The sequence below is a fragment of the Capra hircus genome, chromosome 1 (genome assembly GCF_001704415.2).
Source record: "Capra hircus breed San Clemente chromosome 1, ASM170441v1, whole genome shotgun sequence".
Taxonomy (NCBI): Eukaryota; Metazoa; Chordata; class Mammalia; order Artiodactyla; family Bovidae; genus Capra; species Capra hircus.
In genome coordinates, this window is record NC_030808.1 from 152,422,758 (window position 1) to 152,450,556 (window position 27,799).

General features: G+C 41.0%; 1 protein-coding gene across 1 annotated transcript in view; it reads right to left on the reverse strand.

Moving 5' to 3' along the window:
* Positions 4,266 to 27,799, reverse strand: part of HACL1 (2-hydroxyacyl-CoA lyase 1) — a 43,614-nt gene continuing 20,080 nt past the window's right edge. The window contains exons 11-17 of the mRNA XM_018053009.1: positions 26,347 to 26,430; positions 25,315 to 25,416; positions 20,851 to 21,005; positions 19,694 to 19,852; positions 18,515 to 18,622; positions 17,422 to 17,608; positions 4,266 to 4,840 (exon numbers count right to left, since the gene is read on the reverse strand). Coding sequence (XP_017908498.1) covers positions 4,808 to 4,840; positions 17,422 to 17,608; positions 18,515 to 18,622; positions 19,694 to 19,852; positions 20,851 to 21,005; positions 25,315 to 25,416; positions 26,347 to 26,430 — 828 coding nt within the window. The 3' untranslated portion in view covers positions 4,266 to 4,807. The remainder of the gene's footprint in view (positions 4,841 to 17,421; positions 17,609 to 18,514; positions 18,623 to 19,693; positions 19,853 to 20,850; positions 21,006 to 25,314; positions 25,417 to 26,346; positions 26,431 to 27,799) is intronic.

The window sequence follows — 27,799 nt, forward strand, 5'->3', positions numbered from 1 at the left end:
CACAGGGACTCAGCCAAGGCGGGAAGGGGATGGGGATTCATTTCACCATGCATAATGTGAGTAGCGAAAGAGGTGCTGTAGGAGGGCTAGGAAAATGGACGGCTTCATGGAGGAGGTGACGATATGGCTGACACCACGCGGCAAATAGGGGTCAGCACCCATGCTGGAGTGGAAATGACACGGCAGGGCTCAGGCCTAGGTGACACCGGGTCTGACCTCCTCAAATCTCCCTGAGCCTCGAGGAGCCAGCTCCTGGGAATACGCTGGGACCGGAGAGTGCGGCTCAGGACAAACCGGCTAGCTATAGAGTAACTGCAGAGCCGGCTCCAGTGACACCTGGGAAGGAGATGGTGGATGATGCCGTCTCTGGGTATTTCCAGGCCTGAGTCACAATTTAAAGTGTTCCCTTCAAATTTTGAAACTGGAAATCCAAGTGTTTTTAGCTGGGCCTTTTTTCTCTGCTCCCTAACTGCAGGGGTAACCACACACTGGTCCACCATGGGTTCACTGACCAGCTAGCCAGCCTCTTTCCCAGAAGGAAGGGCTTGGAGGAGAGGGATGATCCGAAATAATCTGATGAAAACCAGAGGCATAGGCATCCCCGCCTGTCCGGTCCGAATCCAAGGTGTTCCTTAATCTGCAGCTTATCTTTGGGAGGATATCATAGGATTTTCAATTTCCTTTACCCACATGACTTCATTATTCAGACTGCGAGTGTATGTGTGTGCTCAGTCACTCAGTCGTGTCTGACTCTTGCAGACTCCATGGACGGTAGCCTGCGAGGCTCCTCTGTCCACGGAATTTTTTCAGTCAAGAGTACTGGAGTGCGTTGCCATCTCCTACTACAAGGGATCTTTCCCACCACCCAGGGATCAAACCTGCATCTCTTGCGTCTCCCGCACTGGCACACAGATTCTTCACTGAGCCACCTGGGTTGCCCCCGTTATTCAGATTAGCAGCCAACAAATGCAACCAGGAAACACCAGATGACTCACACTGCATCTGTATACATTTCACTGTCCACAGCAGTCAGCGCACTCTGTTTTATTAGGGTTTCCCAGTCGTAATCCCCACCTGGAATTTAACTGGTTTCCAACTTTCTTCATACATTGATATGGAACTTCATCACAGTCACTCTTAAATCTACGTTTACTTTAGCCACGTACCACTTCTTCATGGCAGTGTACTACTTCCCCGTTGCCTAGAGAAATGTCTTGAAAACAGTAAAGGAAATTGGCAGCCACTATGGAAACTAATATGGAGGTTCCACAGAAAACTTAACATGGAACTACAGTACAATCCAGCAATTCCACTCCTGCGTATTTGTGCAAAGAAAATAAAAACATTAGTTCAACAGACACATGCGCCCCATGGTCACTGCAGCATTATCACAATAGCCAAGATACAGAAACAACCTCAGTGTCCGTTCATAGATGACGGGATAGAGAGGATGCGGTATTAATATACTACTACTCGGCCATTTAAAGAACGAGGTCTTGCCATTTGTGGCACCAAGGATTGACCTGGAGGGTGGTCTGCTAAGTGAAGTCAGTCAAACAGAGAAAGACAAGTACATGATTTCACTTACACATGGAATCTAAAAACAAACAAAACACAACAGATTCCTAGGTACAGAGAACCAACTGGTGGTTGCCAGAAGAAAGTGGGGTGAAGGACAGATGAAAGAGGGGACAAAGTTTAAAAGGGAAGAGCTTCCAGCTGTAAGATAAATAACTCATGAGTGTATAACATACGCATAGGCAACATAATACTGTAACAGCTTTGCAAGGTGAAAGATAGTAATTGGTGTTACCATGGTGACCATTTCATACTGTATAAAAATACTGAATCACTCTATTATACATTTGAAACTAATACACTATTACATGGTACTTATAATTAAACTAGAAGTAATAAAAGAACAAACATATTTCTGGAAGCAATATTATTTTTATTTTCCTTTGATGTTCAAAATTCTGTTATTTCTTTGTAATAGATTTGATACTTTTTTCTGTATGGGAAATACACGCCAGTCACAAAACAAGCTGAGCTACTCCCAAGGTGCACACCTGAGATAACCACAGAAAATATCCATTGAGCTGTTTCCAAACATGATGAATTCTCAGTCAGCTATCATCCGATGAGTAGGTGGCTGTTTAAGGAAGTAAAAACACACAGCACCTGTTTTCCAGAAAATGACTCATCTGTTTGGGAAATAAGACCACTTATTTGCAAAGTGAAACCACACTGCTAAATAGGACACAATCCAGCCAGTGTTCACCTGTTTTCTAAAGTTGCATCTTCCTAAAACACAATGGCATTTATTGAGTGTCTTCGATATGCCAGGCGCTGGGCTTCTGGATGATTCTTTGAACCCCTAAACACCACCATGAAATATGAAAGGTTTGGGAAAGAATACTATGAATAGCAAAAGAGTCAGACATGACTTTAGTAGCTAAAACAACAAAATTAGTAGAGGAACTAACCTGATACGTCATTTCTGAGCCCGAATTCTGAGGAAACAACCATAATCTTTCAAAGTTCAGTTTTTATGAGGCACTGGAGTATTCAACATGCTAAGGTCACCTAAGAATGTTCCTTATTAAACTAGGGGATACAAAAACGTTTTACCAAGTAAACTTTGACTATCGACCAACAGATTCATTTTAGAGGGGCTTGTTGAGTACCTCATCCTTCTAAGGAAAGATCCCATTTATACAACAAGCAGTCAGTGAACAGTGCTCCTGGACTAATCTGGTCTTTATATGTTCAGACTGACCTCCGCTGATCAGCCTATTAACCTGCCAACTTTTTTCTCTCTTGAGATAGTATGACTAGAAAACACACCCCTAAATGACATCAAGTATCCCGATTTATATAGTTCGGCTCAAAAATATTCTTCAAGCCCTGCACCTTTTAGGGAAAGCTTGTATTGCATGCGGCCTCCAGAGGCCAGTGTCCACGGGGAGCACGGGACACCTGGTGGGATGACAGGGCCACCCACTCCCCACTGCTCCCCTGCAGCCCAGGCTCTGCAGTGTGCCTCGCAGAACTCCATAAGGGGACCTGCCGGGGAAGGTGGGGGCCTGATCTCGGGGGCTTGTCAGGTGAAACCACATCTCCCTGCAAGCGTCTCCTCGGCTCATACCTCAAAGCTGGAGGCCACCGCTTCGCGGAGGTCACTTAGGCCCCTAACAAGTCAATGGATGGATGCAAGTCTGACGTGTATGACGCAGTCAACCTAGCTGAACTTAGATATAAAGTCCTACATCCCAATTCATATATAAGACTGCAGATAATAAACAAGCACAACTCTGAAAATAAATGATACTTTCCATTTCTAGTATTTTCTTAAAACAATATCTGTTTCTGAGAATACAATTATATAATTATTTTCATTTTAAAATCTTAAACAAGTAGGAAAAAACATATAAAAAATAAAAATTACTTAAATACCATCACCAAGATATATCAAAATTTTGGTTTACTTCATGCCCACCTTTTTTCTCTATGCAGATTATCTGTGAATGAGTAAAGATGTGTATCCTGACCTGAACCATCCATTTTTGTAGCTGTGATTGTGCTCAGTTGCATCTGACTCTTTGGGACCCCATGGGCCCCACCAGGCTCCTCTGTCCATGGGATTTTCCAAGCAAGAATACTGGAGTGGGTTGCCATTTATTTCTCCATTAATAAACATTCTCTTCAACACAATTTTTATTTTATGATGTTGAAAAACCATAACTTATATAACCGATGTCTTATCATTAAACACTGGGGTTGTTCCTAAATAAAACCATGCTGAATGGGCTTACAAATAAATATTTGACCAAATATTTTATTATTTCTTTAAAACACATTCTTGAAATATGCCCACTGGGTCAAAAGTTATGGGGTATGAACATTTTATGATTGTGAATACGAACACTGCTAGAATCCCTCAGTGAGATTTGTACCAATTTCGGCACAGCACTCTGCTCTTCATTTCACCCTCACCAAATGCTGAAAACTATAATTTAAAAAGTGCTTTGCCAAGGAGCTGGGGTATAAAAAGAGGTTTTTAAGTTTAACTTACATACTCATTTGTATTCATTCTCATACTATGATCATTTGCTTTTTTCTATTAATTATACATTCATGCCCTTTGCCCATTTTTTGACTAGTAAATTAACAGTTTTCTTATCAACAAGAGTTCTTTATACATTAAGGCTGCTGATTGTTGCTCTCAGTGTGGTACACATAAACTGAGGCTGATAATCCAAGTATCCCCTGAAATTATTAGTTTGGGTGTGACATGACTTCTCCTCTGGCTTGGTAAGTTCTTTCCAGAAAAAGAAAACACACACACAACTTCTGGTGTAGAACAAGCCCCAGCAAACACTGGGCAGACTAATGCGCGAAGTGCTCAGTGGGTGAACCACGAGGCAGAAATAGTCCAGGTACTCCAACTCACTGAACATGCCTCTCAGTATACAGCTCTTGAAGATTTTTTTTGCCTGAAGAGGTTTCTAAAAGATATGTGATGTGAAGAAGGGATTTATTTAAAAGAATACTGACGTGTAATTCAACAGTTAGGTAGTCCCAAAACAATGTAACTAACCCCTTCTTCCATCTGTAACTGGTTATTTCTGTGGTAGGATTCTGGTAACTTTTTATAATCACTTCCTACACTAAAAAATGTCACTTGGAAGTGTTTTATTTAATTTTTGCATGACAATTTTAACATTATAGTGATTTTGTTGTGAAAAATAAAATTCAATCTTATAGGAAAGCGAAAACTCTTCAAGTCACTCATTGGCATCTTTATTTACAGATTAGACTGGGTCAGCCAGTGAAAATCCTAGAAAAAGAAAAGAAACAAATATTCAGTCGAAAGAAATAACTACGTCAAACTATATCCTATTTCGCTTGCTCTAAAATCCAAAAGTCCCATTTTAACGACACTAGCCACAGTGGGGGTAAATGAAGCTTGTCTCTGATCTACAGCTTTTCCTAAAAGGGAGCTAAAAATCTGTTAGTGAATTTTCTGTCTCTTCCTACAAAACAACCTAATATCACTTTCTGAATCTTGCCCCATTAATAGTAATCAGGGCACACACACTATAGAGTATGAAAGAAGCAGAAATACTACAGAACAGAAATATGTAGAAAACAAACTTATGGTTTGTTGTTGTTCAGTCGCTCAGTAGTGTCCAACTTTGTGACCCCATGGACTGCAGCACGCCAGGCTTCCCTGTCCATCACCATCTCCCGGAGCTTGCTTACACTCACAGCCATTGAGTCGGTGACGCTATCCAACCATCTCATCCTGTCGTCCCCTTCTCCTCCCGCCTTCAATCTTTCCCAGCGTCAGGGTCTTTTCCAGTGAATCAGCTCTTTGCATCAGGTGGCCAAAGTATTGGAGCTTGAGCTTCAGCATCAGTCCTTCCAATGAACACTCAAGACTTATTTCCTTTATGATGGACTGGTTGGATCTCCTTGCAGTCTAAGGGACTCTCAAGAGTCTTCTCCAACACCACAGTTTGAAAGCATCAATTCTTTGGCGCTCAGCTTTCTTTAAGGTTCAACTCTCACATCTGCACATGATTACTGGAAAAACCATAGCTTTGACTAGATGGACCTTTGTCAACAAAGTAATGTCTCTGATTTTTAATATGCTTTGTCATAGCTATTGTTCCAAGGAGCAAGCGTCTTTTAATTTAATAGCTGCAGTCACCATCCACAGTGATTTTGGAGACCAAGAAAATAGTCTGTCATTGTTTCCATTGTTTCCCATCTATTTGCCATAAAGTGATGGGACTGGATGCCATGATCTTAGTTTTTTGAATGCTGAGTTTTAAACCAGCTTTTTCACTCTCCTCTTTCAACTTAATCAAGAGGTTCTTTAGCTCCTGTTCCCTTTCTGTCATGAAGGTGGTGTTATCTGCATATCTGAGGTTATTGATATTTCTCCCAGCAATCTTGACTCCAGCTTGTGCTTCATCCAGCCCAGCATTTCGCATGATGTACTCTGCATATAAGTTAAATAAACAGGGTGACAAGCCTTGACACACTCCCTTCCCAATTTTGAACCAGTTTTTTATTCCATGTCTGGTTCTAACTGTTACTTCTTGACTTGCATACATGTTTCTCAGGAGATAGGTTAGGTGGTCTGGTATTCTCATCTCTTTAAGAATTTTCCACAGTTTGTTGTGATCCATAGTCAAAGGCTTTAGCATAGTCAATGAAGCAGGGGTAGATTTTTTTTTGGAATTCCCTTCCTTTTTCTATCACCCAGTGGATGTTGGCAATTTGATTATCTGCGTTTTTCAAATCCAGCTAGTACACGTGGAAGTTTTCAGTTCACATACTGTTGAAGCATAGCTGGAAGGATTTTGAGGATTAACTTGCTAGCTTGTGAAATGAGTGCAACTGTGCTATAGTTTGAACATTCTTTGGCATTACCCTTCTTTGGGTTTAGAATGAAAACTGACCGTTTCCAGTCCTGTGGCCACTGCTGAGTTTTCCAAATTTGCTAGCATACTGAGTGCAGCACTTTAACAGCATCATCTTTTAAGATCTGAAATAGCTCAGGTAGAATTCCATCACCTCCACTAGCTCTGTTCGTGGTAATGGCTTCCTAAGGCCCACTTGACTTCACACTCCAGGATGTCTGGCTCTAGGAGAGTGATCACACTACCATGGTTATCCAGGTCATTAAGGCCTTTTTTTGTGCAGTCCTTCTGTGTATTCTTGCCAACTTACGGTTACCAAGGGGAAAAAGGAGGGGAGGGGGAGGGGAGAAACTGGGAGATAGGGACTGACATATAAATACTACTATATATAAAACAGGTAACTAATGAGAACCTACTGTATCGCATAGGGGACTCTAGTCATATTATGTAGTGACCTACATGGGAAGAGAATCTAAAAAAGAATGGATATATGTATAATTGATTAGTTTTGCTGAACAGCAGAAACCAACACAACACTGTAAACCAACTATGAAGTGAAGTGAAGTGAAGTCGCTCAGTCGTGTCCGACTCTTTGCGACCCCATGGACCATAACCTGTCAGGCTCCTCCGTCCATGGGATTCTCCAGGCAAGAGTGCTGGAGTGGACTGCCATTTCCTTCTCCAGGGGATCTTCCCGACCCAGGAATCGAACCCGGTCTCCCGCACTGCAGGCAGATGCTTTACCGTCTGAGCCACCAGGGAAACCAACTATACGCCAATAAGAATTAAGTTTTTCAAAGAAGGAGAGGAGATGAAGGAGGAAAGAGGACCAAGCTCCATGTCTAAGCAATCTGAGCAGGACTTTGGTAGAAAGAGCAGTGCACAGAAGCCTTTCCCAGGACGGAGACTACCCTGCCCACAGAGCCTGGACACCGGCAACGGCAGAGGTGAGGTCCTCCCCGCACAGCAAGCAGCCCGCTACACCGCTAACCAGTGGTGAGTGGTGGCCACCAGTCTGTTCTCTGTATCTGAGTCTGCTTCTCTTCTGTTACGTTCAATCATCTTATTTTAGATTCCGCATTAACAAGTGACAATACAGTGTTTTCCTTTCTCTGTCTGACTTATGTCGCGAGAATGACATCCTCTAGGTCCGTCCACCTTGTTGCAGATCATGGGATCTCCTTTTTTATGGCTGAATAGTATCCTATTGCTCATGTATATCACATCTTAAAAAAAGTTTATTTACTTATTTATTTCTGGCAGTGCTGGGTCTTCACTGCTGCACAAGCCTTTCTCTAGATGCAGCAAATGAGGGCTCCTCTCTGGTTGCAGAGGGCGGGCTTCTCGTTATGGTGGCTTCTCTCACTGTGGAGCACAGGCTCTGAGGCACATGGGCCTCACTAGTCACAGCCTGCAGGCTCAGCAGTTGCAGCTCCCAGGCTCTAGAGCACAGACTCAGTGGTTGTGGCTCATGGGCTGTTGCTCCGTGGCATGTCCAATCTTCCCAGATCAGGGACTGAACCCGTGTCTCCTGCATTGGCAGGCAGGTTCTTTACCACTGAATCACTGGCGAAGCCCATACCACAATCTGCTTCAGCTATTCACTGGTTGAAGAACACTAGGTTACTTCCATATCTTAGCTTTGTAAATAATGTTGCTCTGAACACTGGGGTGCATGTTATCTTTTCAGACTTAAACATATAGAAAAAAACTAGTGGTCACCCGTGGGGAGAAGGACAGGCGGAGGGACGAGATGGGGTATGAGATTCAGAGACACAAATTGCTCTGTATAAAGTAATTAAGCTACAAGGATATATTGCACAGCATAGGGAATATAGCCAATATTTTATAATAACTGTAAATGGAGTGCAGTCTATAAAAATCACTATGTTGTATACCTAAAACTAACATGGTACTGCAAATCAACTGTACTTTACTTTTAAAAAACGGCAAATGGCAATGGACACATAATTAATCAATGAAAAGTAAACAGCTTAGAAACTGTAATATAGGTGGAATTCTACTGGAATGAAGATAAATATGTTGAAGTAGTAGATGGAAAAAAATACAAGGATAATCCTCATGGAATTGTAAAAGAGGAAGTAGGAGGCTATATTTCTCCAGCAATACCCTCCAAGTTCACAGAGAACCCAGAAGAGATCACTAGAGCAGACCATTTAGAAAGGTGAACACAGTGGCAGAGAAAGGACGCTCAGTCAGGGCCCTCCTGTGACTAACACCAGTCCGTTTTGTCTGTGTGCTCTGACCACACTTACCAGGGCTTTAGCCCTTAGTGCTCTGAAGCTCTGATGCCAGGAGGAGGGGCTCTCTGCTGCAACACTAACACCCCAGCTACTGGAAAGTAGGCGCTCAGCTAGACAAAAGGACACGGGATTTTAAAACCTATCTATTGGGTGTCTCGGTTCAGTTCAGTTCAGTCGCTCAGTCGTGTCCGACTCTTTGTGACACCATGAATCGCAGCACGCCAGGCCTCCCTGTCCATCACCAACTCCCGGAGTTCACTCAGACTCATGTCCATTGAGTTGGTGATGCCATCCAGCCATCTTCATCCTCTGTCGTCCCCTTCTCTTCCTGCCCCCAATCCCTCCCAGCATCAGAGTCTTTTCCAATGAGTCAACTCTTCGCATGAGGTGGCCAAAGTACTGGAGTTTCAGCTTCAGCATCATTCCTTCCAAAGAACACCCAGGACTGATCTCCTTTAGAATGGACTGGTTGGATCTCCTTGCAGTCCAAGGGACCCTCAAGAGTCTTCTCCAACACCACAGTTCAAAGGCATCAATTCTTCGGCGCTCAGCTTTCTTCACAGTCCAACTCTCACATCCATATATGACCACTGGAAAAACCATAGCCTTGACTAGATGGACCTTTGTTGGCAAAGTAATGTCTCTAGCTAGTAGGAATTATTTGAACAAAGAGTTTCTTTCTAAGGCAATCAATAAACCCACAAAGGTACGGAGCAGATTCTTAAAGTTGAAAACCCTACCTTAAAACAGTCTGGCTGCTTGCTCCGTGTAAACTGTGCTAACCCCACCTACCTCATCATCTTTCTGGCCTGGTCTTTCTGTGCTCACCATTCCCATTACCATGCTTCTTCTTAAGTATCTCTTCTCTCTGCTATGAGAACAGCCAATGAGAGGCTATGCCAAAGCCTTTCTCTCCCTGTTTTTAAATTTTAATTGAAGTATAACTGACACGCGTGCATGCTAAGTTGCTTCAGTCATGCTCCACTCTCTGTGACGCTATGGACTGTGGCCCACCGGGTTCCTCAGTCCATGGAATTCTCTGGATAGAAATACTGGAGTGGGATGCCATACATTCCTCCAGGGGATCTTCCTGACGCAGGGACTGAACCTGCACCTCCCGTGGCCCTGAATTGCAGTCAGATTCTTTACTGCTGAGCCACTGGGAAGGCCCTATAATTGACTTATAACATTACATTCATTTCAGGGGCCTCCCAGGTGGCATCAGTGATAAACAACCTGCCTGCCAATGCAGGAGACATAAGAGACGTGGGTTCGATCCCTGGGTCAGGAAGATGCCCTGGAAGAGAAAATGGCAACCCACTCCAGTATTTATGTCTGGAGAATTCCACAGACAGAGGAGCCTGGAAGGCTACGTCCATGGGATTGCAGAGTGTGACACAACTGAGCAACACACACACACACACACACATATTATACTCATTTCAGGTATACAACATAATGACCAGATATTTGTACACATCAAAAAATGATCACAACAAATCTAGCTAACACCCATCACTATATATAGTCACAAAAATGTTACTGTAATGAGAACTTTTAATAGCTGTTCGGTTAGCAACTTTCAAATATGCAACACAGTATTATTAACTACAGTTATCATGCTGTTCATTACATCTCTGAAGACGTATAACTGGAAATTTGTACCTTTTGACCCCCATAGGCCATTTTGCCCACCCCCCACCCACCAACTCTGGTGACCAATACTGGTTTTCTGCACCTATGAGCTGGGGTTTTTGTTTGTTTGGGGCTCCATATGTGAAGTCATATGACACATCTCTCTCTGACTGGACTCACTCAGCACAAAGCATTCAAGGCCAACCCACGTTGTTGCAGTGCTAAGACTCCATCCTTTTTACGGCTAAATAATAGGCCATAAAAATACACACATAATTCTGTGTGTATTTACAAACCATTTTAGGAATTACTGAGCTAACATGGACTGGAATGGGTGAACTTAACTCAGATAACCAATATATCTACTACTGTGGGCAAGAATTCCTTAGAAGAAATGGAGTAGTGCTCATAGGCAACAAAAGAGTCTGAAATGCAGTACTTGCGTGCGATCTCAAAAACGACAGAATGATCTCTGTTTGTTTTCAAGGCAAACCTGCAATATCATAATAATCCAAGTCTATGCCCCAACCACTAATGCTAAAGAAGCTGAAGTCTGAACCGAGATATGAAGACCTAGAAGACCTTCTAGAACTAACACCCCCAAAAGATGTCCTTTTCATTATAGGGTACTGGAAGGCAAAAGTAGGAAGGCAAGAGATACCTGGTGTAACAGGCAAGCTTGGCCTCAAGTACAAAATGAAGCAGGGAAAAGGCTACCAGAGTTTTGCCAAGAGAATGCACTGGTCATAGCAAACACTCTCTTCCAACAACACAAGAGAAGACTCTACACATGGACGTCACCAGATGGTCAATACTGAAATTAGATTGATTACATTCTTTGCAGCCAAAGATGGAGAAGCTCTATACAGTCAGCAAAAACAAGACCAGGAGCTGTGACTCAGATCATGAATTCATTATTGCAAAATTCAGACTTAAATTGAAGTAGGGAAAACCACTAGGCCATTCAGGTATGACCTAAATCAAACCCATTATGATTATACAGTGGAAGTGACAAATAGATTCAAGGAATTAGATCTGATAGAGTGCCTGAAGAACTATGGATGGAGGTTCATAACACTGTACAAGAGGTGGTGATCAAAATCATCCCCAAGAAAAAGAAATGCAAGAAGGCAAAATAGTTGTCTGAGGAGGCCTTACAAATAGCTGAGAAAAGAAGGAAAGTGAAAGGCAAAGGAGAAAAGGAAAGATAAAATCATCTGAATGCAGAGTTCCAAAGAATAGCAAGGAGAGATAAGAAAAGCTTCCTAAGTGATCAGTGCAAAGAAATAGAGGAAAACAACAGAATGGGAAAGACTAGAGATCTCTTCAAGAAAATTAGAGATACCGATGAAACATTTCATGCAAAGACAGGCACAATAAAAGACAGAAACGGTATGGACCTAACAGAAGCAGAAGATATTAAGAAGAGGTGGCAAGACTACACAGAACTATACAAAAAAGATTTTCATGATCCAGATAACCACGAAGGTGTGATCACTCACCTAGAGCCAGACATCTTGGAGTGTGAAGTCAAGTAGGCCTTAGGAAATATCACTACAAACAAAGCTAGTGGAGGTGATGGAATTCCAGTTGAGCTATTTCAAATCCTAAAAGATGATGCTGTGAAAGTGCTGCACTCAAAACTCCAGCAAATTTGGAAAACTCAGCAGCAGCCACAGGAGTAGAAAAGGTCAGTTTTCATTCTAGTACCAAAGAAGGGAAATGCCAAGAAATGTTCAAACTATCACACAGTTGCATTCATTTCATATGCTAGCAAAATCATGCTCAAAATTCTCCAAGCCAGGCTTCAACAGTATATGAATCGAGAACTTCCAGATGTTCAAGCTGGATTTAGAAAAGGCAGAGGAACCGGATCGAATTGCCAACATCCGCTGGATCATAGAAAAAGCAAGCGAATTTCAGAAAATCATCTACTTCTGTCTTATTGACTATGCTAAAGGCTTTGACTGTGTGGATCACAATAAACTGTTAAACATCCTTAAGGAGATGAGATACCAGACCAGCTTACCTACCTCCTGAGAAATCTGTATTCAGGTCAATGAATAACAGTTAGAATTGGACATGGAACAACGGAATACTGGTTCCAAATTGGGAAAGGAGTATATCAAGGCTGTATTCTGTCACCCTGCTTATTCAACTTATATGCAGAGAACATCATGTGAAATACCAGGCTGGATGAAGCACAAGCTGGAATCAAGATTGCCAGGAGAAATATCAATAACCTCAGATATGTAGATGACACCACCCTTATGGTAAAAAGTGAAGAGGAATTAAAGAGCCTCTTGATGAAGGTGAAGGGGAGAGAGAAAAAGCTGGCTTAAAACTCAACATTCAAAAAACTAAGATCATGGCATCCAGTCCCATCAGTTCAATTCAGTCTCTCAGTCGTGTCTGACTCTTTGCAACCCCATGAACCGCAGCACGCCAGGCTTCCCTGTCCATCACAAACCCATGTCCATTGAGTCGGTGATGCCATCCAACCATCTCATCTTCAGTCATCCCCTTCTCCTCCTGCCCTCAATCTTTCCCAGCAGTTCATGGCAAATAGATGGGGAAACAATAGAAACAGTGACAGACCTTATTTTCTTGGGCTCCAAAATCACTGCAGATGGTGACTACAGCCATGAAATTGAATGAGGCTTGCTCCTTGAAAGAAATGCTACGATAAACCTAGCCAGCATATTAAAAAGCAGAGACATTACTTTGCCGACAAAGGCTCATCTACATCAAAGCTACAGTTTTTCCACTATTCATGTATGGATACGAGAATTGGACCATAAAGAAAGCTGAGTGCCAGAGAATTGATGCTTTTGAACTGTGGTGCTACAGAAGACTCTTGAAAGTCCCTTGGACTGCAAGATCAAACCAGTCAATCCTAAAGGAAATCAATCCTGAATATTCATTGGAAGGACTGATGCTGAAGCTCCAATATTTTGGCCACCTGATGCAAAGAGCTGACTTATTAGAAAAGATCATGAAGCTGGGAAAGGCTGAAGGTAGGAGGAGAAGAGGGTGACAGAAGATGAAATGGTTGGATGGCATCACTGACTTAATGGACATGAGTGTGATCAAGCTCCAGGAGATGGTGAAGGACAGGGAAGTCCATGGGGTTGCAAGAGGTGAACAGGACTGAGCGACTAAACTACAACAGCATCTATAAAGATGATCGTATTATTTTTATCCTTCATTTTGTTAATGTAGTGTACCACAATGACTGATTTGTAGATAGTAACTGTTTTTAAATACCTGGAATAAACCCTAGTTCATCATACGATATAATTTTTTAATGTATTATTGAATTTGGTTTGCTAAGATTTTATTAAGGTTTTTATATCTATGTTCATCAAGGATAATTTTCTTTTCTTGTGGTATCCTTGTCTGGTCTTGGTTATCGAGGTAAATTTGGCCTTATAAAAATGACTTCACAAGTGTTCCTTCCTCCTTTATTTTCTGAAAGAATTTGAGAAGAACTGATATTAATTCTGCTTTGAATGTTTGGTAGAATTCACCAATGAAGCCACCTTGTCCTGGACTTTTGTTTCAGAGGTTTTGATTACTAATTCAATCTTCTAACTACCAATCAGTTTGTTCAAATTTTTTATTTCTTCATGATTCAGTCTTGGTAGTTTACATGTTTCTAGGAATTTATCCATATATTTTAGGTTGTCAAATTTACTGGTATATATTTGTTCATAGCAGTCTCTATGAATTTTTATATTTCCACAGTATCAGTCGTAATGGCTCATCTTTCATTTCTGATTTTGAGTCCTCTCCCTTTATTCTTGCTGATTCTAGCTAAAGTTGTGTCAATTTTAACTCTTCAAAGAACCAGCGTTAAGTTACATCAATCTTTCCTACTGTGTTTTTAGACTCTATATTTCATTTAGATGTTCTCTGATCTTCGTTATTTCCTTCTTTCTAACAACTTTGGGCTTTTTCCCTCCCCTAGTTTCTTCAAGTGTAAAGTCAGGTTGTTTGAAAATTTTCTTGTTTTTTGAGGTAGGCTTTTATTGCTATGAACTTCTGAGACCTGCTTTTGCTGCATCCCATAAATTTTGATACATTTTACTTCCATTTTCATTTGTCTCAGACATTATAAAAAAATTTTTTTTTAATTTCTTCTTCGACCTCTTTGCTGCTCAGTAACATGTTGTTTCAGCTCCACATTTTCTACTTTTCTTTTGTAATCGATTTCAAGTTTCACACTATGGTGGCTGAAAAAGATGCTTTGTATGATTTTATTCTTAAATTTATGAAGATTTGTTTTGTGCCCTAACATATGACCTATCCTGGAGAATGTTTCATGTGCACTTGAAAAGAAATGTGTATACTGCTGTTTTTGAAAGCAATGTTCTGAATACATATATTATTGACTGGGGAGTTTTTGCAGAAACTAACGCCTGTGGCCTGGAAAATCCCATGGACGGAGGAGCCTGGAAGGCTGCAGTCCATGGGGTCGCTGAGGGTCGGACACGACTGAGCGACTTCACTTTCACTTTTCACTTTCCTGCATTGGAGAAGGAAATGGCAACCCACTCAGTGTTCTTGCCTGGAGAATCCCAGGGACGGGGGAGCCTAGTGGGCTGCCGTCTATGTGGTCGCATAGAATCAGACACAACTGAAGCAACTCAGCAGCAGCAGCAGCAACGCTGTGGCCAGTGATTTGTCATGTAAGTGTATATTGAAATGTTTTCAGTCAGTAAGTTGAGTCCATCTGTTCAAATGCGTCATCTAAGGTTGGATGTTTCCTAACTGATTTTGTGTCTGGATAAGCTATCACTGATGTAAGTGGATGTTAAAGTTCCTGAATATTATTATATTGATGTCTCTTTCTCTTTAGGTCTGTAAATATTTGCTTTCTATCCATGTGTATGTGTGTATTTTCCTATCTTGCATGCATATTTATAAATGTTACATCTTTTTGTTGGATTGACTCCTTTATCATTAAATAAAGCGCCTCTTTTTCTCTTATTACAGTCTTTTGTTTTGAAGTCTATTTTATCTGATATAAGTACACCTACTCTAGCTTTCATTTGGTTTCTATTTGCATAAATTATTTTTTCCATCTCTTTATTTTCAGTCTGTGTGTGTTCTTATAACTGAAGTGAGTCTCTTATAGGCATAAGATATAGATGTATCTTTTATCCATTCAGCTACTCTATTTATTTTGATTCAAGAACTTAATACATTAATATTTAAAGTAATTACTGATAAGTATGTACTTATTGCCACTTTGTTCTTTTCTGGCTGTTTTGTAGTTCCCCTTTATTCCTTTTACCAAAGTCTTCGTTACCTGTTTTATAAAAACAGAATTTTAGTACAATTCTATATATTTCAGATTCCAACGAAGTTAATTTACATTTCATTTACTATCAGGTGTCCGTTTTGCCCATTTGTCCACTGCCTTGTTCAAAACAGAAGAAAATCTAACAGCAGATGTATAAAGAACCAAGACAAAAACTCCTTGAAAAAATATACAAAACACTGAAAACAACAGCTGATATGCAACGTGTAAGCTTGAAGGCCAGGTATATAAGAGAAAGCAAGAGTAGCTGGACCAGGATCAAAGTACAAAGTTAAGTATGAAAAGCAACTTAATCTGGAATGGAAGAGGAACAGACTAAAAATTTATCGTTTATTGTACTGCTATAGTCTATACTGCAGTTTTGCTTTAGAGGCCAAAGTAACTTTGAATATAATTGCCCAAATTACCCTATTATATAATCTCATATCCTATTGAGACTATATCCACTCTCTGCCTTCCAGCCACTTTGGCCTTCTCAGTTTCCTGGACTTGCCATGCTCTGTCCTGCTAAACAGCCTGTGCACGGCGTTCTTCTTGCTTCTTTGCTGAGCATGTCCTACTTCCCTACTTATCCTTCAGCTCTCAGTTTAAGCATCATTTCTGAGAAGACTTCCTGGTGACTCCAGTATAAACTGAATTCCTTTGTGGGTCTTTTTGTTTGTTTCCAAATTTATTTTATTGAAGTATACTTAGTTGATTTACAATGTTGTGTTAATTTCTGCTAAATAGCAAAGTGATTCCATTATACATGTATATAGATATCCTTTTTCATGTTCTTTTCCATTATGGCTTATAATAGACTTTTGAACATAGTTCCCTGTGTTATACAGTAGGACTCTGTTGCCTACCCATTTTATAGATCATAGTTTGCACCTGCTGATCCTAAACTCCCAATCCATCCCTTCCCTCTTGCCCTCCCCCGCGGCAGCCCCAAATCTGCTCTCTGTATCAGTCTGCTTCTGTTTCACAGATAAGTTCATTTGTGTCAAATTTTAGATTTCACCTACAAATGATACCAGACAGTATTTGTCTTTCTGACTTACTTCACTTAATACAATAATCTCCAGGTCCACCCATGTTGCTGCAAATGGCATAATTTTGTTCCTTTTACAGCTGAGTAATATTTCATTGTATACAGGTACTACATTTTTATCTATTCATCTCCTGATTGACATTTAGGTTGCTTCCATGTCTTCATTATTCCAAATAATGCTGCAGTGAAAACTGGGGTGCATGTATCTTTTTAAATTATGGTTTTCATCAGATATACGTCCAGAAGCAGGATTGCCGGATCATATGGCAACTCTGTTTTTACTTTTTTGAGGAACTTCCATAATTTTCCACAGTGACTGCACCACTTGACACTCCCATCAACAGTGTAGGAAGGTTCCCTTTCCTCCACAACTTCTTGGATTCCTTTATGCTTATTCAGAACTGAGTTTCTTTCCTTCAGAGGAACTGCCTCACTCTACTGTGATACATTCTAGTTGAGAGGTGACGGACTGTACTTTCTGACTGGACAATAAACTCCACGAGGTGAGAACTGAGCCTAATTTTGTTCACTAAGCTATTCTTAGCACCTGACATAGCACATCTAATACCTATCTTAACAAAATACTCATTGAACAAGCAGATGACAAGTGACCAACTCAGAAATGGTTTACACAGAACTTTGTACAAAAGAAGGTGTCCTATTTGGTAGATACTTTTGCGGGTGGGCTGAGAGATGCATTTCTGCTTTCTGCTTAGCAATTGCCTTTACCTGGGCTTTCCGTGTGGCTTGCGGCTCAATCATGATGTTGATAAGGGAAGGATTAGTTGTGTCTGCCAGGCTCTGCCTCAGGGATTTCTGGAGTTCTTCTGGTGTTTGTACAAAATACCCTTTGCCTCCAAATGCAGTCATGACGTGCTCATAATGTGAGTGGGGCAGAAGAGACATTGGAGGGGCCCTAAAAAAAGAAGGTCATTCACAGTCAACAGAAAAGATTGTCTGAAATAACTTGTGGGAAAATTTCAGCTAAATTGAAAGGCATATGTAAACTGAGATGCCTCTACATTAAACTTTCCATCCATTTTTTATTGTCTATGTGACAATGTCTAATGAACTTTCCATGATGATGGAAATTTTTATATCTGTTCTGTCCAATACAGTGGCTGCTAGCGACCTGCTGCTCTGAGCACTTTAAACGTAACTGGTTAAAAAGAGGAACTGAATTTTTAATTTAAACTTAAACAGCCAAATGTGGCTAGTAGCTACCTTGCTGGACAGTGTAAGCTATACCATCAACTATTATGAATCCCTCTCCTCATAAAAAAGCAGAAAAAAGGGGTGATTACTACAAAACAGCAAATCACACCAGAACAACAAAGTCAGCAAGGCTTAAGAAACATACCCATGCCCTGCTGCCCGATTCCATCTCTCACATCCCACGGCCAGCCACAGCACTGTCTCAGTGTGACTCTGGCATCAGATGACCAAAATGTAGCGTGGTAAAAGGAAGGAAGACCTCCGTATCATAAATAATATGTAAACATCTATATTCCTATATCGTGCAGTAGGAATAGTAGGACTAGAAGCATTTTGCAATAAGCTTTTCTGTTAATAAGGCTTAGACATCAAACTCATTCACCTGAAACTTCAGTGGCTCCCTGATCATAAAGTGCTCACTGAAGTGCCACTCAAGGATGGTTGTGCGAAAAGGAACCATGCAGACAGAGCTGCTGCCCCGTAGAGCAGCCGGCCATGGAAAGAAGCAATACTTACATCACACAGGCTCATTCCAGTACAGCACACTTTTTAAACAGAGATTAAACTAGACAAGAAAAGTAAATATATGTTATTCCGGGTTACTTACACTGTAGTAGCATCTCCAAATTTTAACATTTCCTTCCAACTATCCGTATCAAAACCTTGATAAATTCCATTATTATTCACCACCAAAAGTACAATTGGCAAGTTGTACCTAAAATTGAGAGCAAAATATAAAGGAAATCACTTTCCATTCGAAAGCAATTTCTTTTCATTGGATTAAAATTTTAGCTTGAAAATGGATAGTTTTCCATAGGCTTTTTTGTAGTATTAGGGTAAGACTAAAAATTGAGCATTTGTTATCCTAGTGAAAGTGAAAGTCGCTCAGTTGTGTCTGACTCTTTGCGACTCCATGGACTGTAGCCTGCCGGGCTCCTCTGTCCATGGGATTCTCCAGGCAAGAAGACTGGAGTGGGCTGCCATGCCCTTCTCCAGGGGATCTTTCCGACTCGGGGATGGAACCCCAGTCTCCTGCACTGCAGGCAGACTCTTTACCCTCTGAGCTATCAGGGAAACCCTAATAAAGATTATCAAATTATTAACAGAAATATCATGGAGTGGTAGAAAGAGTGAAACGTTAGTGGCTGGCAGACTGATCCTACCACTGTGCAGCTGTGTACCTTGGGCAAATCACTGAGTTTTTCTGAACCCTGGTTTTCACAGATCTGGGCGCTAACAAGAACGACACCGTCCATATTTAATCCCCCACTGAAGCACCTGCTGCTGCTGCTAAGTTGCTTCAGTCATGTCCGACCCTGTGCAACCCCATAGATGGCAGCCCACCAGGCTCCCCCGTCCTTGGGATTCTCCAGGCAAGAACACTGGAATGGGTTGCCATTTCCTTCTCCAATGCATGAGAGTGAAAAGCGAAAGTGAAGTCGCTCACCTAGATTGCTTCAACTGTTCCTCACAACTGTCCTTAGAGGTAGGAACTAGTACGATTCCTATTCCTGCTTTAGAGGAGACTGTAGTTTGGTTAAGAGACTTATTTTGGGTCTTGGTGGAACAGCCAGCATTTAAATAATCCAGGCCATCTGACTCAGAGGCTGTGCTCTTAACCACCAAGCTCTGCTATCTCCCCAAAGAAATCAAGAGTTTCTCAGACCAGAACTTTTTTTCAGTGACCTAAAATCTACTCCCCTGTTTTGCATTAGGCAAGTGGGTCTTGGGTATAATTTTTCATATTTCAGAGAAAGAAATGCCCTGATTCAGGATGCTTTTTTACCTGCAGATGGTTTCTACTTCCATGCCAGAAAATCCAAATGCACTGTCTCCTTCCACACAGATGACGCGCTTCCCTGGGTTTCTATCTTTAGCCACTATAGCAGCTGCAATGGCAAATCCCAAACCGACTCCCATTGTTCCAAAAGTACCAGCATCAAGTCTGTTGGGGAACACAGCTAAAATGAAACTCTCTGGGCATATCACAGATGGTGGGTTGGCACAGATCTAGTCATATCCACATGGCTCATGGAACAATAAAGAACAATAAAAACATTCTCCTTATTATTAAGTTTTGAGACTGTGAGAAACTTATTTGTTATGGATAAGCAGAATGAATGGGAAAAATCACCTATGATTGCTTGGAAGACTGTGAATATATCCTCGGAACACTGAGTACACAAATTATCACATGACCTCAGGACACACCAAGCATTGCTGTTCAGTTGCTAAGTCGTGTTTGACCCTATGGACTGCAGAATGCCAGGCTCCTCTATTTTCTCCTATTTTCCAGAGTTTGCTCAAATTCATGTCCATCGAGTCAGTGATGCTATCTAACCATCTTATCCTCTGCCAGTCCCTTTTCCTTTTGCCTTCAATCTTTCCCAGCAGCAGTGTCTTTTCCAGTGTGTTGGTTCTTCCATCAGGTGGCCAAAGTATTAGAGCTTCAGCTTCAGCATCAGTCCTTCCAATGAATATGCAGGGTTGAATTCCCCTAAGATTGACTGGTTTTATCTCCTTGTAGTCCAAGGGACTCTCAGAGTCTTCTCCAGCACCACAATTTGAAAGCATCAATTTTTTGGCACTCCGCCTTCTCTATGGTCCAACTCTCACGTCCATACATGACTGCTGGAAAAACCACAGCTTTGACTATACACACCTTTGTTGACAAAGTGATGTCTCTGCTTTTTAATATGCTATAGGTTTGTCATAGCTTTACTTCTAAGGAGCAAGTGTTTTTTAAGCTGCCTCTTTAGTGCAACAGGCAGCTCATCAGTCTCATACCAAGCACAGAAGTGCTCCAAAACCTTTCCTAAAAATACATTTATGAAGTATGTCCTTATGACCACATAGAATTTTCAAATGTTTTTATTAGTTTGCTTTTTGTTGTTTCTAACTGAACACATTATTTCATTATAATTCCTTTTTTGGAAGCCTTACCTGTGGCGAGGAAGGTAGTTTTGAAGCACAGTGCGTCCAATATCCATAGTATTTGCTCCTTCACTCACCACAAAACAGTCTCTGGGTAGCTGTTCTTGAACATGGTAGAACACTGTGTAATAGTTCATAGGCAGAGATTTTTTGGAAGCTAATTCCTAAAATATTAGAAGGAAATATAATCAAATTAGATTAGGACACAATGAGAATAAAAATAATCAATAAGCTACTTTTGAACTGATTTGCAACAGCTATTTAGGTTGGTGCAAAAATAACTGCGGTTTTGTACTGTTGAACTTCGCTGTTCAATATTGGAATACATTCTTAAATAAATGTGGTTATGTTATACATCATTTTCACGTGCATTTCCCACTTTGTGTTTTTTTGCTTATGACATTATTTTCTGTTTATTTTATATTTACTTTAGACTAGGCAAATGATGTTAAGACAAAAAGCAAATCCGAGCAATTTTCTTATTCAAGTTCAAAATGGGTCATAAAGCAGCAGAGAAAACTCACAACGTCGGTGCGTTTGGCCCAGGAGCTGCTAACAAATGTACACTGCAGTGGTGGTACAGGGAATTTTGCAAAGGAGACAAGAGCCTTGAAGATGGGAAGTACAGTAGCCAGCCATCAGAAGTTGACAATGGCCCACGGAGAGCAATCGTTGAAGCTGACTGTAAGCTGATCCCTTACCTGAGAAGTTGTCCAAAAGCTCAGTGTTGACCATTCTACAGTTGTTTGGCATTTGAAGCAAAATGGAAAGGTTTTGAAAAACCTTAGTAAGTGGGTGCCTCATGAGGTGACCAGAAATCAAAAAAATTGTCATTTTGAAGTGTTGTCCTTTCTTATTCTATGCAACAACAACGAACCATTTTTTGATTGGACTGTGACGTAAGACAAAAAGTAGATTTTACATGACAACTGGCGATGACCAGCTCAGTGGCTAGACCGAGAAGAAGCTCCAAAACTCTTCCCAAAGCCAAACTTGCAACAAAAACGGCCATGGTCACTGTCTGGTGGTCTGCTGCCCATCCGATCCACTACAGCTTTCTAAATCCCAGTGAAGCCATCACATCTGAGGAGTGCTCAGCAAATTGATGAGATGCACTGAAAATCGCAACATCTGCAACTGGTACTGATCGACAGAATGGGCCTAATTCTTTTCCACGACAACGCCCGACCACATGCCACACAACCCACATGTCCAAAGTTGAACAAACTGGGCGATGAAGTTTTGCTTCACCCGCCACGTTCATCTGACTTCTTGCCAACCGACTACCACATCTTCAAGCATCTTGACAACTTTTCACAGGGAAAATGCTTCCATAACCAACAGGAGGTAGAAAATGCTTTCCAAGAGTTCACTGAACCCCAAAGCATGGATTTTTATGCTACAGGCATAAACAAACTTATTTCTTTTTGGCAAAAATGTGTTAATTGTAACAGGTCTTATTTTGATTAATAAAGATGTGTTTGAGCCTAGTTATTTCTGCTTTATTGACTATGCCAAAGCCTTTGACTGTGTGGATCACAATAAACTGTGGAAAATTCTGAAAGAGATGGGAATACCAGGCCACCTGACCTGCCTCTTGAGAAATCTGTATGCAGGTCAGGAAGCAACAGTTAGAACTGGACATGGAACAACAGACTGGTTCCAAATAGGAAAAGGAGTGCGTCAAGGCTGTATATTGTCACCCTGCTTATTGAACTTCTATGCAGAGTACATCATGAGAAACACTGGACTGGAAGAAACACAAGCTGGAATCAAGATTGGCGGGAGAAATATCAATAACCTCAGATATGCAGATGACACCATCCTTATGGCAGAAAGTGAAAAGGAACTAAAAAGCCTCTTGATGAAAGTGAAAGAGGAGAGTGAAAAAGTTGGCTTAAAGCTCAACATTCAGAAAACGAAGATCATGGCATCCGGTCCCATCACTCCATGGGAAATAGATGGGGAAACAGTGGAAACAGTGTCAGACTTTATTTTTTTGGGCTCCAGAATCACTGCAGATGGTGATTGCAGCCATGAAATTAAAAGACGCTTACTCCTTGGAAGGAAAGTTATGACCAACCTAGATAGCATATTCAAAAGCAGAGACATTACTTTGCCGACTAAGGTCCATCTAGTCAAGGCTATGGTTTTTCCTGTGGTCATGTATGGATGTGAGAGTTGGACTGTGAAGAAGGCTGAGCGCCGAAGAATTGATGCTTTTGAAGTGTGTTGTTGGAGAAGACTCTTGAGAATCTCTTGGACTGCAAGGAGATCCAACCAGTCCATTCTGAAGGAGATCAGCCCTGGGATTTCTTTGGAAGGAATGATACTAAAGCTGAAACTCAAGTACTTTTGGCCACCTCACGCGAAGAGTTGACTCATTGGAAAAGACTCTGATGCTGGGAGGGATTGAGGGCAGGAGGAGAAGGGGACGACAGTGGATGAGATGGCCGGATGGCATCACAGACTCGATGGACGTGAGTCTGAGTGAACTCCAGGAGTTGGTGATGGACAGGGAGGCCTGGCGTGCTGCGATTCATGGGGTCGCAAAGAGTCGGACACGACTGAGCAACTGAACTGAACTGAACTGATAATAATTTAAAATTTAACAGTCCAAAATCACAATTACTTTTTCACCAACCTAATGTAAGCTATGAAATTCCCAAATGGCCATCAGATGACCACTCTGAGAAGCTATCTGACTTGTATACAGTCCTAGAGAATAGGCCACACAAAACAAGTCCCAGTTCCAATTTGGGACACAATCAAATAAGCCAGGAAATATCTCTCTTCCTGAAGATCCACAATGCACAGTAGCATATTAAAGACCAAGATGTCCCGTAGTAAAGACAGCTAAAAACACTAGGTTAAGCAAAACTAAACAGTCTTATTTGAGCACTTTTAGGAAAACACTGCCTTAGAAAAAAAGTGAAAATTTTATTCTAGAAGATTTTCATATAAAATATGGCCTTATACTAAAAATAAAAAATGAAGTTGGGGTTTTAGAAAATCTGAAAGTCTAGTCCTTCCCTACACACAGCACTAAAAAGGGGCTATGCTTCACCCACTACTCTGGGGGGTCTCTGAATGGAGGAGGAAACAGCAAGGTCAAGGGCCTTGTCTGGCCAAATGCATTTAAGAGTATCAGCAGCAGAGCCCCATCTGGTCCCAGCACTGGGACCACTTTCATTTGCTGGAGATTATACCCAAGACGGATGAGGGATCCTCCTATACTCCTGCACCAGAGAAGACAGGGAAGATCCTTCCATCTTAAACCAAGGTGATTCCTACAGAAAAGAAGGAATTAATCACAATATCATTTGGGAAAAAGACGTGTGACTGGCTCTTGATAGAAGAAACAGACACTGATTAAAATTCCAAAGAAAGAAAGAATCATATACAATCAACTCTGTTTGGAAGATGCAATTATTCCAAGACAATTGATATATTAGGGAACAATGAGTATAGCTGGAATTTCATATTTGCTTATGCATGACTCTATCAGTTAGAAACACTACACAAACACAGAGAACTGCACCCAGCTGAACCAAGGTACAGAGGAATACACAGATCAGTGGGGAAAAAAATCAGAAACAACTTTTCCCACAGTCAAAAGGAAAACACTATCCATAAGTAAAGCCTCTAAATAGAAACTGAAGAATCCTGCAGAAGTGGTGCATTTTTGGGCTAACAGTGGATGGTTTGGTAATTTCATACATTACTACAATTTCCAAAGCATTCAGCTACCAGGTAAAGCCTTGAGCAGAGATGAGGAAGTTGCGAAAGAATTTCCAGCAGTGATACAAAAATTTCAATTGAAAAAGAAGGCTACAAATGGTCTCAATGACATAACAGAACAGAACACAGCAGCATAACATACTGCAAGGTAACATAAAAGTGAGGGGATGGATGTGTTAATTAACTAGATAGGGAGAATTCTTTCACAGTGTGTATGTATACCAAAGTACCATGATATACTTTACTTTATAATTTTATACCTTAATAAAATTGAAATTAAAAATAAGAAAAAGGTGGCTATACATTAGATCAAATTTTCAATTTTGATGAAACACTTATTTAAATGAATGTCTTAAAGAACTTACACCTTAAAGGCAGAAAAACATGCCCCAACATGCCCCAGGATTTAAGGTTCCAAAAGATTTCCTGTGATTTGGTACCAAGGTCAAACTGAGGATAAGGAGCCACAGCCACCCACACTGACTCTCACAGCTCTGTCCAGGGTCAGATCCCCACTTTCCACCGCTTCGCGGTAGCTCACAATCAGTAACCCTTCCAGTGCGCAGTTTCACAAGAAACTCAGGTGCCGTATTTATCATAATACATACATGAATGTGTGTGTGTGTGTATCTTATGCACGGTGATTTTAGGGATGCGTATGTACGCATGCTATGACAGAACTAACAACCTTGGACCTGCAGCGTTCTTGAATTTCAGTGGGTCCCATATTACCTTGGATAAAGCTTCATTGCTCTTCATCTTTTCTCTCAGAACTTTCCACCACTCGCTCTCAGGAGGATACTGCCATGGTGTTTTATCAAATTGTTCTAAAAGCTAAAAAAAAGAAACTTTTTCTTTCCTTTTTAAAAATAAGCTTAAATCATATTAGCATAAAAATCTCTTCTAAAGAAGACAACATAGCTACACTAGCCTGCCCTTCACATCACTCACATTCTGTTTTTCCTCTTGGCAGTAAACGACTGATAGAAGATATACAGGTACCACAGAAAGCCTCTGCTTAGCTCAGTGACAATCTCTGCCAGAAGCTGGGATCCCATAACACAAAACAGAAGTGATACCCCAAGCACACATCACAGGCAGGGGCGTTCATAAATCCTCCTCTACGTTTGACACTAGAAGGAAAGTCAAAGAACCTGGGCAAGAAGGTTCAGAGCCCTAATACCTAGGGATTCCCATGATACAGATCAAATTCTCAAGTGTTTTAATATGTGGTTGGGGATCACACCCTAATTTTGTGTAACGATGACTATGACACTAATTTATATCCAAAGCCAAGTGATAAATATGCTATATTTTATCTCCTGTCACAGTGAAATGTATAAATTATATACAAATAATAAGAATCTGGATAAGTCACTAGTAACAGCTTGAAGAGTAAAAATATCTTTATTGCCAAAAGAAACGCTAAGCTAGAATTTTTTCCAGTAGGTAAAGCCATTTCTAGGCTCTTTAGTTCAGTTCCTCTGGAAGCTATATAATAATCTTTCAGATAGCTGGATCAGTTTGCCAAACAAATGCCTTTAAATTGTCACTCATTTAAAAAATGCTTAACTTACTCACATACAAATGGTCTATATATAAGGAGCTGGATTTACCAAGTTCTATAGTTATATTTAAGAATAGCTTTCTATCATAAATTTTATTTAAGATATTAAAAGACCTGTTACCAAGTGAAACATTTTTAAGAACTGACTTCAGTTAAGACCAAGCCACATAAACTAGAACCTGGGCGAAAGCTCTCACCTGTTTAGTGACAGCATTTATGTCTCCAAGCAAGGTCACAGCAGGCCTTACATTATTCCCCAATTCTTCTGCACAGATATCAGCCTAAAAAAGAGACAAGGCTAAAGAACAAGCCATGTTTATTCTTAAGAATAATTAAAGAATCAAGACTGAATAAATGGACTATGCATGTGACACATAAGCACATGATTAAGATTTGATTTTCAAGAAGTTCCTTAATAAAAGTAAAAATCCATGAACTATATGAGTATCATGGCTAGTACAGAAACCTCACTAACTTCCCTCATCTTAAAATCTAGTCTGTAGAACTTCGGTATTATTCCACTATACTCACAGGAATACATTTGAGTTGATCAACTCTAGTTTTAAAAACTTAATAATAGTTTTGAATACTTAATTACACTAGAATTCCTATTCAGAGCAGGAGTTCTCAAATTTGAACATGTATCAGAACCACCTGGTAGGCTTGTTAAACCAGAGACTGCAAGAATCCATCTCAGAGTTTCTTTCCTCAAGAGGTTTAGGGTGGGGCCCCAAAATGTGCATTCCTAACAGACTTCCCAGTGGTGCTGAAATTGCTGGTCCGGGAACCACATTTTGAGAGCCGCTCATTGGAAAAGGTTGGGAAAGGCTGAGCTCGGGAGGAGAAGGGGTGACAGAGGATGAGAGGTTGGACGGCGTTACCAACTCAATGCACACGAGTTTGAGCAGATTCCAGGAGATAGTGAAGGACAGGGAAGCCTGGCGTGCTGCAGTCCAGTGGAGTCACAGAGAGTCAGACATGACTGAGTGGCTGAACAACAATCCAGGAAAAGCACGACTATGCCCTATTTACTCGGAATTCTGCTCCATTTCTGGATGGCCATGGGTCAGTGAAGACAGCTTCCTGAGAAGTAACTCAGGATGGACTCTATTCTGTAATCAAGAGGTGGCAGCATCTTCCAGTACAACCCGAGTTTTGCTTGTCTGTGGCTTTAGTTTTCAATGGTTCCTGCTAGAAGTTGACTTAGGAAGTAAAAGGTAAACAGGGAGAAGACAGCATTATAGCAAGGTCTTTATACAATCTATGTAGGGCAAACAGGTTTGTACACACACCAGTACTGGTTTTTCTATCAGTAGGGAAACCAGTTTATAAAGGTCATAAAGATACAAAGAAAGTGAAAGTGAAGTCACTCAGTCGTGTCCGACTCTTTGCGACCCCATAGACTGTAGCCTACTAGGCTCCTCTGTCCATGGGATTTTCCAGGCAATAGTACTGGAGTGGATTGCCATTTCCTTCTCCAGGGGATCTTCCCGACCCAGGGCTTGAACCCAGGCCTCCCACATTGTAGACAGAGGCTCTACTGTCTGAGCCACCAGGGAAGTCAAAGACACAAAAGCTTATTCCAAACATTGTTTAATGACATAGTTGCACCACTGTTTAGAGGTTTCTAACCAAAGGGTGTTTGAAAGT